The sequence below is a fragment of the Octopus sinensis genome, unplaced genomic scaffold (assembly GCF_006345805.1).
Source record: "Octopus sinensis unplaced genomic scaffold, ASM634580v1 Contig11667, whole genome shotgun sequence".
Taxonomy (NCBI): Eukaryota; Metazoa; Mollusca; class Cephalopoda; order Octopoda; family Octopodidae; genus Octopus; species Octopus sinensis.
In genome coordinates, this window is record NW_021832430.1 from 289,246 (window position 1) to 301,087 (window position 11,842).

General features: G+C 35.7%; 1 protein-coding gene and 1 pseudogene across 1 annotated transcript; one reads left to right on the top strand and one right to left on the bottom strand.

The window, feature by feature from the left end:
* Positions 1 to 6,005: 6,005 nt before the first annotated feature.
* LOC115229079 lies at positions 6,006 to 6,190 on the bottom strand (annotated as a pseudogene).
* Positions 6,191 to 10,186: 3,996 nt separating this feature from the next.
* LOC115229059 (U2 small nuclear ribonucleoprotein B''-like) lies at positions 10,187 to 10,528 on the top strand. The gene has a single exon (XM_029799484.1). The coding sequence runs from the start codon at positions 10,187 to 10,189 to the stop codon at positions 10,526 to 10,528; it is 342 nt and encodes a 113-aa protein (XP_029655344.1).
* The last annotated feature ends 1,314 nt before the right edge of the window (positions 10,529 to 11,842 follow it).

Here is an 11,842-nt window from a genome sequence, read left to right on the forward strand (position 1 = left end):
AAATATCGGGTTTGTTGTGCAGAAACGTGGAATAACTATATTTACTTTCAATTGTGAAAACTTATATAAAATACCATCTACGCAGTTTTCTGTTGTGACTCTGAGATATCTCTCTTTTTAGTGCGCTAGACCAACAGGCTGTTCAAAAGAGTTTCACTTAAAATTCCTATTTAAGGATGAGTTACGACTATTCCATTTTTAAAAAATTCTCTAGGCTCGGTCTACGTTTTGTTATTTAAGATAGAACAAACTCCATCTTTATAGGATTGAATAAAATAAGTTCCAAATACTCTATCATAGAAGTTCACTGCCCCGAATCGTCCAAAGTGATAAATGGTTGGCTTTATCGACTTATCTATTTTACCTTTTTTAACACTTTTAGAAGGTTCTGTTGTTGTTCGTATGTGAGCTTTTATTCGAATGTCAGACTAAATTTACTCAATTCGGAGATTGAAAATTTCATCGAAAAGATTTCCGGTATTCGTCGAAGTGAAAGAAGACTGCTAAAATCAACATTCGACAAGTGGACAAAGGAAAAGTAATTGTAGAATCTGACAAGTGACAAATCCATTCCAGACAAAAAAGTAGAGTTTTCGTCAAAATAAATCATAGAAAAAATATATTTAAAACAATTATTATTTCATAGAAACGGGCTATTTTTTTAGATTTTCTTAGCATCTTGCAGTCGTAGAAACTAAGTAAACTTGGAAGGTACAAACAATCTTTCATCACCAAAAATCCAAGTTGGCTGTAATTATTAAATTGAAATTTAAGTATTAATTATACTCTTTATTTGATTAAAAGAGACAACAATTAATAGATTTTAATTTATTCCATCTGAAAGTTGCTGTACATCAAATTGGATGAAGGTTTACTAAATTGCATATTCCCATTATAAACGCATGTTCCTTCAGAATTTGGACCAAATTGAGAATAATTCGAAGGCCCGTTTGGTTCAGAAGCGTACATCGAATAACCAGGATTTTGATAGTCTAAAAATATTATGTTTAATTTTACCCATTGAATACAAATTTTTCGAATTTTTGTCTTTTGGCACATATTTTATGTTATAGTTCACATTGTTGTTATTAAAATTATTCTTTTTCTCTTTTGATCTTTTGTTTTGGTACCAATCTTGATTAGAATCAAATAAATTTTACTTGAATTACTCTAATATCCAAGTTCGTGTCCTTGGATAGTTGTTCTCTTACATGCCGTGACGGCTTTGACGTTTCAGAAAACGCTTTCAAAAGAATTCTGAGCTGTTCAGGACGAATGGATGTTCTGGGGCCCCGTTTTTTACAAATTCCAGTTCCCCTATTTTTGACTTTGTCTTCGTTATCATTTGTTTCAGATTCATTGTCAGAATTAACAGACTTGTAATCAAAAACAGGCGAGGACTCCGCAGAACTATTCGGGATCGCATCGTAGTCATCATTTTTCTTATTTTCACCTAAATCTATCAATCACAATTTAATAAAACATGAATATTTTTTATAATCTTCAACGCAAAACAGAGTGCTGCGATTAATGTAGTAGAAACAATCTCCGACCTGTAGTTGCTGTCTGCAGCCGTGACATTTAAAGCATTCAATGTGATACATGAAGGAATTCACCATTAGAACGTATGTATTTTCTTCAATCATACAACAACATATTGGACAATTTCCATAAATTCTTGATAAATAAACTTAAAATGATTTTTACCTTGAATAGTCGTTGAAACAGTAGATAAATCCATTCTTCCAATAACAAATATCACGAAGAATTGAACTACATTCTGAACACTGTATACAGTTCTCATGCCAAAAGGATTGCATCAGAATACAATGAGATTCGCCTTTATTTATCACATTGCAACATTTTTTGCATATTTTTTCGCCTTCCATTAGTCCAGGTTTTCTAAACTTGTTTAGAAATATATTTAATTTAGCGTAAATTAAAAAAATATACACTTGATATATGTCTAACTGTGAACGACATATCTTCACAGTGGGTACGCAAACAGCGGTTGGTAAAGTTCTTTGACCTACTCTAACATATGTTTATATACCAGTATATACTGCCAACGATAATATAAATGCATTAAAGTTTTACATAATGATTAGAAATAATTTATCTTTGATACAAAATACGATTACTAAATATTTTATACCGAAGAGTACTGTTAATTATATAATTAAGAAACACTCAAATAGAAACAAAAAATAACTAAGTGACAGCAATTGAAACAAAGACTCAGTATGGGTAACATAAGTCAGTCATTTGATAATATATAGCTGTTTATGACATTGCGATTAAATACCTCACACTGGGACTTATATTTGGAACAGCTCAAAAAATATTTAAATACATTCTGATCAATACAAATGTATTTTTAGATTTTGAAACGTATAAAATTTGCACAATTCATATGCTTATTCTATTATTCAGTCAACTTTACTACATGCTGTTGCCCCGTGTCAATACACTTAAGAAAACATTGTTTGAATGACACTTCTATTATGTAGGCTACCGTCGCTTTTCGCATAAGTTTATTATTTGCCAGACAATATTAATTTGATTATACTTTAAATACCTCCTTCACAGCCAAGTTGTTTGGCGATATACATATGTTTTATAGTTTCATCAACAACGGTCAAAGCGCGTTTATCGACTTGTACTGTTTTAAAATGATTACAAATAATGCTAAATTAAAATGTAACTATCATGTTTTAACATCTTAATTATTTTTTTAAAACTCTTATCTGCAACTCTATACTCTAAAAATAAATTTCACCAAATTAGTAATATGTTTTATCTATTGAAAATAAAAACAACTTTTATTACATTATAAATCTGATGTTAATATCAATTATTGCAAAGGTATAAGATTCTAATTTTGTTATAAAATTTAGATATTTTAATCAAGACTCAATTTTATTAACCTCATAATTGATTGATGTTTTTACTAAGCTATTTTTACTTACAAATCATTAAATCGATCCACTGTCTGAAATTTTATAGACTCTAATAATAGGTATTTGACGAAATTAGGTAAAACCAATCTAAGTAATAATTCAATTATATGTGTTTCCAAAAGTTTTTATATGATAGGGATTGTCGGCAAACTATTTGGAGCTTTTATTATCAAAATTATTTCACGTTTGAAAAAAATTATTACTTTTAGGATCTAAACATATAATACTAAAATTAGAATTTATTAAATATCATTAATTTGGAAATCTAATTTTATACATACTTGAGCAGTTGATCATGTACTTAATACAAAACATTTAACAATTTATTACTAACGGTCACCCATAATTAACTAAATAAATTAATTTGGTGATCTCAACCATCTTTGTAGTAACTACACTCTGTTTTGGAACCCAACCAGCGATAATTGTCGTCCAAAGAGTTCTCAATAAATATCAATTTTTTAGCAAGTTGAAGCCAGTAATTATAATATAAAATTAAAGTCTATAGAACATCTGGACTATGTTTTTTAATGTGTATTATAAAAATCTTTTGTAAATTGTCGAGACATATTTTATAGCAATTTTGTTGTGAATAAATTGATATTTATTAGATAAATCAACAGAAAATAGCTAATAATGCCCTCCAATTCTATCTTTTTTTAAATAGGACTTGCTGGGAATAATTTTTATATTAGTTAAATTAAAATTTGACTTTGTGAAACCTTTGACTTCGAAAAAGAGAAATTTGGTATAACAAACTCGACTAGACATGAAAGATAAAATAATTAATTAACTAATTAACTTTCCTTTTCCATATTAGTTTGCTCCGCCAAGTTTACTCTCGGAATCCTCTTCCCGCTATCTGTTCCCACTTCGGAGTTGTTTCCTTCATCGGCGGAAACTACAGAATCTCGCCGTCTCTTCACCGATTTCCGTCCTTCGTCAAATGAGTTACCTGAGGTAGACATATTTTCGAAGCCAAATTTGTGTTCTACTATCATGCTTTCCATTGTTTTTTTTCAAACCAACAGTCTGGATGTATGCTTGCACACTTTCTTTGATTTTAAGAAGGTCCATATATTTTCTGAAGAATGTAGAGACTATCCCATCCCACGTGAGGACAATCGGTACAATCTTTACCTTAGCCTTGTGAATTAATTGTAATTCACTGGCTAGAATGTCGTATTTATGCATTTTTTCCACTTCCACCGATTTCAAATTATCTATCGAGGTAACACCCACTTCAATGATCCATATCAAATTTTCCTTCTTGTCATACAGGAATATATCAGGCTTGTTATATTGTATTTTTAGTTCAGTTGGAATTGTAGTATCGACCCGAATTTCCGCAGAGCTATTCGACATTATACACTGCACGGAGTGGTTTTTCAGTCTCTTGGACTTCTTCATTCCAATCTCCGACACAAGTGCATGTGAACACACCTCACAATCTCGTTATGCCTTCTGGTATAATCTGAATTTAGCATTCTACTGCATCGCGTCGCAAGATGGTCCACGGTTTTAGGCGAGGATTTACAATGTGGGCATTTTTCATCAGAGTTTCTGAAAAAGACGTTTCTGTCTTGAAGAAAAGAGAACATTGCCTCAGATTTAGGAGATATATTCCCTTTCTTTAGCCATGTTGAAGATGTTGGGATATCAAAAATATTATTCTCAAGCGACTCAATAGCTTCGAATGCAACCTTTTCTTTTTAATACTAAGCAACAGTGACTCTATCTGCAAGTCACGTAGTGATTTAGCAATCTCATCGAGTGTGGTTGTTCCATATTTACAATGCAGGAATTCTGTGATTGAGGTGGTAATTTTGGACAACAAAATTTTTTTGGCAAAAAACTTAATAAATATGTAGGGGGTCCGCGAAATTTTTCATTTACTCACAAGGGGTCCGCGGACAAAAAAGGTTGAGAACCACTGATCTAGTGGAAGCATCCAACTTCAGTCTTTCCATATAAGACTTACTGACTTTAGAAAAGACCTCCTAATGCCGCAAGACCTGTCCGCGAGATTCAAGGAACCCCGACAACCAGCGCCTTAGACACGGAGAAACCTCACACGTGGCGAGGGAGGTCCGGAAGCCGTCGTGCCACCACACAAAGGCCGCTGTGGTGCATCGATTGATCAATTTGGACTTCACCTTTTTTCTTGCCGAAAAAGCGCTGGTAGATTCCCGAGGCATTCAGCTCTCAACGACGTTTGAAATTGAGTTGTACCTAATTTCATATTATTTTATGTGCTCTCGGCAAACCTTGACCAACACCGCCTGGCATGCCTTCGTGCGGCATCCGCCCCTCACTCTGGCAGCTGGATGAATGCTCTTCCTCTTTCCAGCATCGGGACGTGGCTAGACGATGCTGCCATACGCATCGGAGTGGCTCACCGACTCGGCCTGGATGTTTGTGCAAAACACCGCTGCAGATGCGGTGAGGACGTTGACGAAAAGGGAATGCACCCACTTTCCTGCAAGAGGAGCGCAGGCAGGGAACACAGACACAAGGCCCTCATTCGTGCCTCCTCGAACCGGTCGGACTCGATCGGGGAATGGCAAAAGGCCTGACGGGATGACAATATTCCCGTACTCGTCGGGGAAGGCCCTCGTATGGGATGTTACCGTTGTGGATACCTTTTCAAATCGAGGATCCATTCTTCCGCCGCAAACCCTTGTTCGGCTGCAAACCACGCCGAAAAGATCAAAATACAAAAATATTCTTCGCTCGCGAACCGCTACCGCGTTACGCCAATCGCCCTGGAGACCGCTGGAACCGCGGGAAAGGAGACTGACTCGTTCCTCAACGAGGTCGGGCGTCCATTGGGAGGAGGCTCAAGAACACGAGAGAGGGTCTCTGGTTCTGCCAGCGCATCGGCCTGGCCATTGTTTGGGGCAACGCACACTGCGTCTTCGCCGCTGGGACTTACGATTTTCGTTTTTTTTGACTTTCGTTTATTACAAAAAAAAATTAAAAAAAAAAAAATTTGTGTAAAAATTCCAAAATCCACTTTTTAAGATTAATAAGAAAAAAAGCAAAACTGCTCAGAAACTCTACATGCCCTCCAACCAACAGGAACGATCGTCCAAACGTTCAAAAAAGAACGTCAAGTCACGCTCAAGCAATGCAGAGTATAGAACATCATCACAGCTTTGTGTAAGAACAATTTCGATGAACGTTCTTTCAAGGCAAACTTTAGAAATGATCCCTAGAAGTATAGCCTTAATTTTCACAAAAATGCAAAATTTTAAATCACATAGTTCTTTTAGTTAAAATATATAAATTATTTTGCCGAGTTAATAATTGATAATTAATTTTTCAGCTTAATAATAAACATTTTAAATATAAATATAGATATTAAGAAATATTTTAAATAAATCTTTTTCTCACAGATTATTCAAATAATATCTAAAAAATTCTGAATTATTCATTTTAAAAACACAGAAAGCTAAATGATAAGATATATACATAAGATTAAAATCTCTGAAAATCAATTAGATGTTGCAGATCACCACCTAGTCTAATAAATTAATGTACTGGAAGACATAATGGTGGATTATAAACAATTAGGCGTCATTTATTTTCATCATAAAAGTGATATTAAAGGTGTCTAAAATACAGAAGTTATAGCCATAACAAATTATCTAAATAAAATTAACGAAAATTCCTTTTTATGACGTTTGGTTGAACTCATAGCCAGACACTTTAGCAATTTGAGGATACTTCATTACTCTCACAATTCGATGGACAGCCTCGTTCACTGAAAAATATGTGTAAAAAGTCCGAAATTCTCTCAGCATTGCATCGACTTAATAACAACAGGGCAGCGGGTTATGATGATATTTGCGGAGAGTTGTTGAAATACGCACGGACCAAGCTTCCAGAAATGATAACTCTTATATTCAATGTATTCAGGAATCATTGTCCAATTGAACTTGCGATGGGAGTTATACTTTCTCTGCAAAAACCTGGCGATTGAAAATCTCAGGCAACTGACCACGTTGCGAAAAACCCTGTCGATTATAACATTGAATCGTATATTAAAATCAGTTGATAAATACCTGTCGCCAAGTCAAAGCGAATTCAGACTGGGAAGATCAACCGCTGATATAGTATGGAGTCATCGGTGGCTTACTGCCATATGTCAGAAGTACAGGAAAACGATGCACATTTTGGGAGTTGAGCTATCAAAAGCGTTCGACAGTATCTGTCTAGATAAACTACTGCGAGTTCTCGAGGATATTGTTGATGAAGACTCCTTGAGGATTGTGCGTTTTCTGCTGGCTGATACGAGCCTCGTAGTGAAAATGGAGAGAAACTATTCGGATAAATGGACCTCCGGGATTGGTACTCCGCAAAGGGACTCTCTTTCCCCAGTCCTCTTTGTAATCTATTTGGAAGCCGCGTTATGAGATGTCAGAAAGGAATTGTATCACGTAAAATTTAAGTCTTGAATAATCATTTTGTGGAACTAATATAGGCCAACGCCATTGATTTTATATCTGAGGATGGGGAAATTCCAAGAGCTGTAATAGACAAGGCTACAACAGTTTTGAAGAGGTGGTCCTGAAGATCAATTTGAAAAAGACAGGCATAACTTCGATTTCTGCGTCCGTCGACTCGGATTGACGAGAAGTGGAGGTTTAGTAAAATGCTTGGGTCGCTTTTGAGCGATGCTGAGGACATTGCCCGTAGAAAAATGTTGGCGTCGTGTGCACTAAATAAGATGTGGAGTATCTGGACACGCCAAAGACTTATCTCTCTAAATCTTCGGACACACTTGTATAATGTGTTCGTACTACCAATCCTATTATGCAACTCGGGAACATGGGGAACATCGAAAACGGACCTTTACGCTTTTCATAGAAAGCAAATGAGAAAAAAAACGGGTATCAAATGGCCACAGACCATCAAAAACGACACTTTCTACAAATTATGTGAATGCAAGCCGATTAGCAAGGAAGTTACTACCTCATGCTGTCATGAGAATGGAAAAATGATTTCTTGCAATCAAATCATGGAAGAATACTTTTCTAATCAAGGAATTGGATTTCGGAGTCGGCCAAGACGCACGTTTCTCCTCTGCCTGAGGGATGATTACGCGAGAATTGGCAACCAACTTGAAAATGGTGACAATCTTGAGGACATTCACAAACGCACGAGAAACAAGGCTGAATGGAAAAGACTGACTGGGAGGATATTTGAGACTACGACATGAGCAAAACCTTAGGCACATAGGTGCTTATGTTAGCTTGATTTGTCCAGTCTTGAAGCGCTTGGTTTGCTGAAAAAAGTAATTTAGAATGGCTCGCCAATAGATAAGAATTGGTCTATCGAGTATCTTGTTGTGCGATCAACAAGTTTGTCATGCTCATGTCCCCAATTGAGTTCTGGATTTTTGAGAGCAATTTTTAGAGCTTTTTTTCGTCCAAAAGGACCAAACTCTTCTCCCCGTTTATCATTTGCCCAACGGAAGAAAGACTAAGGTGAATGAATTGCGAGGCTGTCTAGTTGGCAGAGATACGTCAAATTACTATTGGCAACGTTCTCGAAAAACGGGCTGCTAAAGTCGCATCACGGAGGCCATCACAGAGACTCAGCTGCGAAGTCTCGCCACTTCAGATTGATGTAAGAATTCCAAATGAATGTGAAGCTGCAGTGCATGCAACCAGAGAATTCTTTTCGCAAAAAAAGAAACTCAAATGTTTTAGATATAAAACTGGATATTAAGAATGCATTCAACAGCCTGAGAAGAGACGTGATTCTCGAAGCCTGCTTTTCTGATCATTTCAAGCAAATCTTTCTCTTTGGATGCGAGTTTTATACCAATTACCAGATTATACTTTAAAATGATTTTGCACATTCCACCTAATCCAGCAAATCTCAAACACTTGTGAGACTTTTCACTAAACAGAGGAAATACTAAGAGTATTTCGATTCCTTCATGGAAAAAAGATACGTCGCTATTATAAAGGCCTTTGAATCTATAAATAATGAAATAACAGTTGTATTGGCCAAAAAAATAAAAGAATATTTGAGCTCAAAAGTCGGATAGCTATTAAGAATAATATCACGGTGTAAAAAGTAAATCTATCAGTGGAAAATCAGTCCAATTTCAAAAAATAAACTTTCATAGACACGAGAAAACACAAAAATATACTAATTAACTAAATATATAAAATAAGGAAAAAGTATTGAAATTAGTCAAAGAACAAGTAAAGACAGAAAGGTCTAATTTTGCTCGACTTGTTTGGCCAACAAATCACTTTCCCTGTAAAAATAGTATTCCTAGACATATAAAAGACACACTACGTTGTCCCCAAGCATTATTTTGCTACCACCGTACTCTGGGATGATGACAGAATCCCCCACCTTGACCGACATTGCCTGTCTGACACCATTCTAATATATTTAAGTCGACTTATGTTGTACCACGATACTGCCGGGTCCAGCAGCCACAATTGTCCCTTCTATGACCTTTTCTTGAGCTTTGGCTGGAATGAGAATCCCAGTCTTTGAAACTGTTTCCTTAGCTGCTCTCTGAACAAGAATTCTATCAAATAGCGGAACGATTTTTTGAGCAATGGACTGGAATATTAATACAAAGTGGAGAAACCATCAGAGAAAACGTGACAGTACTTTTATTACTTTTTTAAATGTAATAACTAATTAAAATATATTAATAACAAAAATTTTCAATTTATTTTAACATAATTATCTAAAACATTTATACAAAAATAATAGAATTTTATAATATATTTCGTCGAAAATTAAAAAATCTAACCATTAATTTTTTTAAAAACTAAGATTTTAATAATTAAATTTAAATAAGTTATATAAAAAACTATTAATATATGAATAAATTCAAACCCACAAGTGTTCTGATGTGTGCTGATATTCTACCTGGGAACACAATATACATAAGCAACCTAAACGACAAGATAAAGAAGCTGGGTTAAGTTTAAATTAATATTTCCAGAACTTAAAGACCAGCTATACCACGCCTTTGCCCATTTGGCCACATTGTCGAAATAGTGGCCCTAAAGACTAATCAAATGCGGGGACAAGCATTTGTCATATTTAAGGAAGTGAACAACGCCTCACTTGCCCTCCGGTCTATGATGGATAATTCTACATTCTACGGCAAGCCATGGTAAAGGATTGTCCTCATCTTCCAGCGCATAGAGTACGCCAAGACTGAATCCCAGATCATAACTAGAATGAAGACATTATATGCCGAAAGATGTGAAAGACAGAAGGAGGAATTGCAGTCAAAGTCGAAAAGAGTTCGAATGGATGTCTTTGAGAACGTGGAATGTCCTCCTGATGCCTCTTCTGTGCTTTTTGTGGAGAATATTCCAAGTGACGCCACTGAACATGATCTCAACATTCTTTTTAAAAAGTTTTCTGGGTTTAAGGAACTTCGGTACACAAGTGCTCGGCCGGAAGTGTCTTTTGTGGAGTACGAGAATGAAACATGTGCTACTGCTGCTCTTCAGTCTCTTCAAAACTTTAAACTTTCCCCAACTCATTTTCTGGCAATTTCATACGCCAAAGTTTAATTTTTCTTGTTTTTTTGATTATGATTTTTTATTAAAGAAAATTTAAATAAATTGAATTTTGATAAATTAATATTTTATTGGATGATGTGAGACGATGAAACCACTAAAGCTTTAAATGATTTTATTTCACAGTTAAAGTGTTCCTCGTGGTGATTTTCTTTTCTTATTACTACCAGCTCGTCCTCTACTTGTGAATTATTTAGCCATTCGAATCGTCCAACTCTTTTCTGCCAGTTAGCAGTTTTAAATAATATTAAAGAAAGTGCTTGGAAGAGTGTGGCGATCCCCTTCTGTCTTCTTCTATTATAAATCGGAAAAACCTTACTTCACTCGCAAACTTAGCCAATCAACTTGTGGACAAGCTCAAATCCCTTAAAGACAGTCCCTCCAAAGTCGTGGTGGCCCAGTGGCTACTCCATGCGACAACTACGGGACCTGAGGGGGATGACCTTTTCCTACGATGTGTGACGGCATCCACCATGTCCTCACAAGTCTCCCACTTGGTTGTCCAGACAGACGAGAATGGGCGATGTTTGAGGACATTTAAGTACATGACCGCTCTTCTCAGAGGTCTGTGGATTGTGTCTCATCAATGTACGAACATGAATGTATTTCAGGGCTATCCGACTCGTTTGACTGTCAATCCTTACTGGACTGTGCCCCTTATGAAGTGGTGGGACACTCCAATAGCGAAGTGTCGTATATTCCTACCAAGGCGAGGACCAGTCAAGTCTGTAGCTGTTTGATAATGAGTAGTCTCCTCCTCTTTTTGATGGGATTTCTGTCTTTTTTGCATCAAAGACACGCATGCCCCGGCGGAAAATTATTTCATTGGTGGAGTTGGGTGGAGGAAAAGTCCTAAGAAGTCTTCTTTCTGAATATGAGAAGAGCAGACCCTTCCATGCTGCTGCTTCTGGACTGATAGCAAATTGTCCGGTTGTAGCCGTGTCAGATGAGTGGGCTGGAGCCGTCCTCATTGGAATGAATTTAGAGAAAAATTGTTTGGTTGCTTCTGAGAATTGGATATTTGATTGTATTTCATCGTATTGCCTTGTTGAATGAATGGCTTATTCTGTCTTCTTGTTTTTTGGTATTACTTAAATAATGTAGTTTCGTTATTATTAGGGCAACATATCAATAAAGTCAATTTCAATTCAGAGTTAAACTTTAGTCTAAAATAATGATTAATTTAAAAAATATCCAAAAAAGATTTTTATAAAAAGTTTGTTACGTCAATTTGGTCAATTTTTGGATTTTTTAGGTCAATTTTTTAATTAAGTCAATTTTAAAATACGAATTTAATTATAAAAATCG

Coding starts and splice junctions, on each gene's coding strand:
- LOC115229059 (XM_029799484.1), top strand. CDS start 10,187: ATGAAGACATTATATGCCGAAAGATGTGAAAGACAGAAGGAGGAATTG.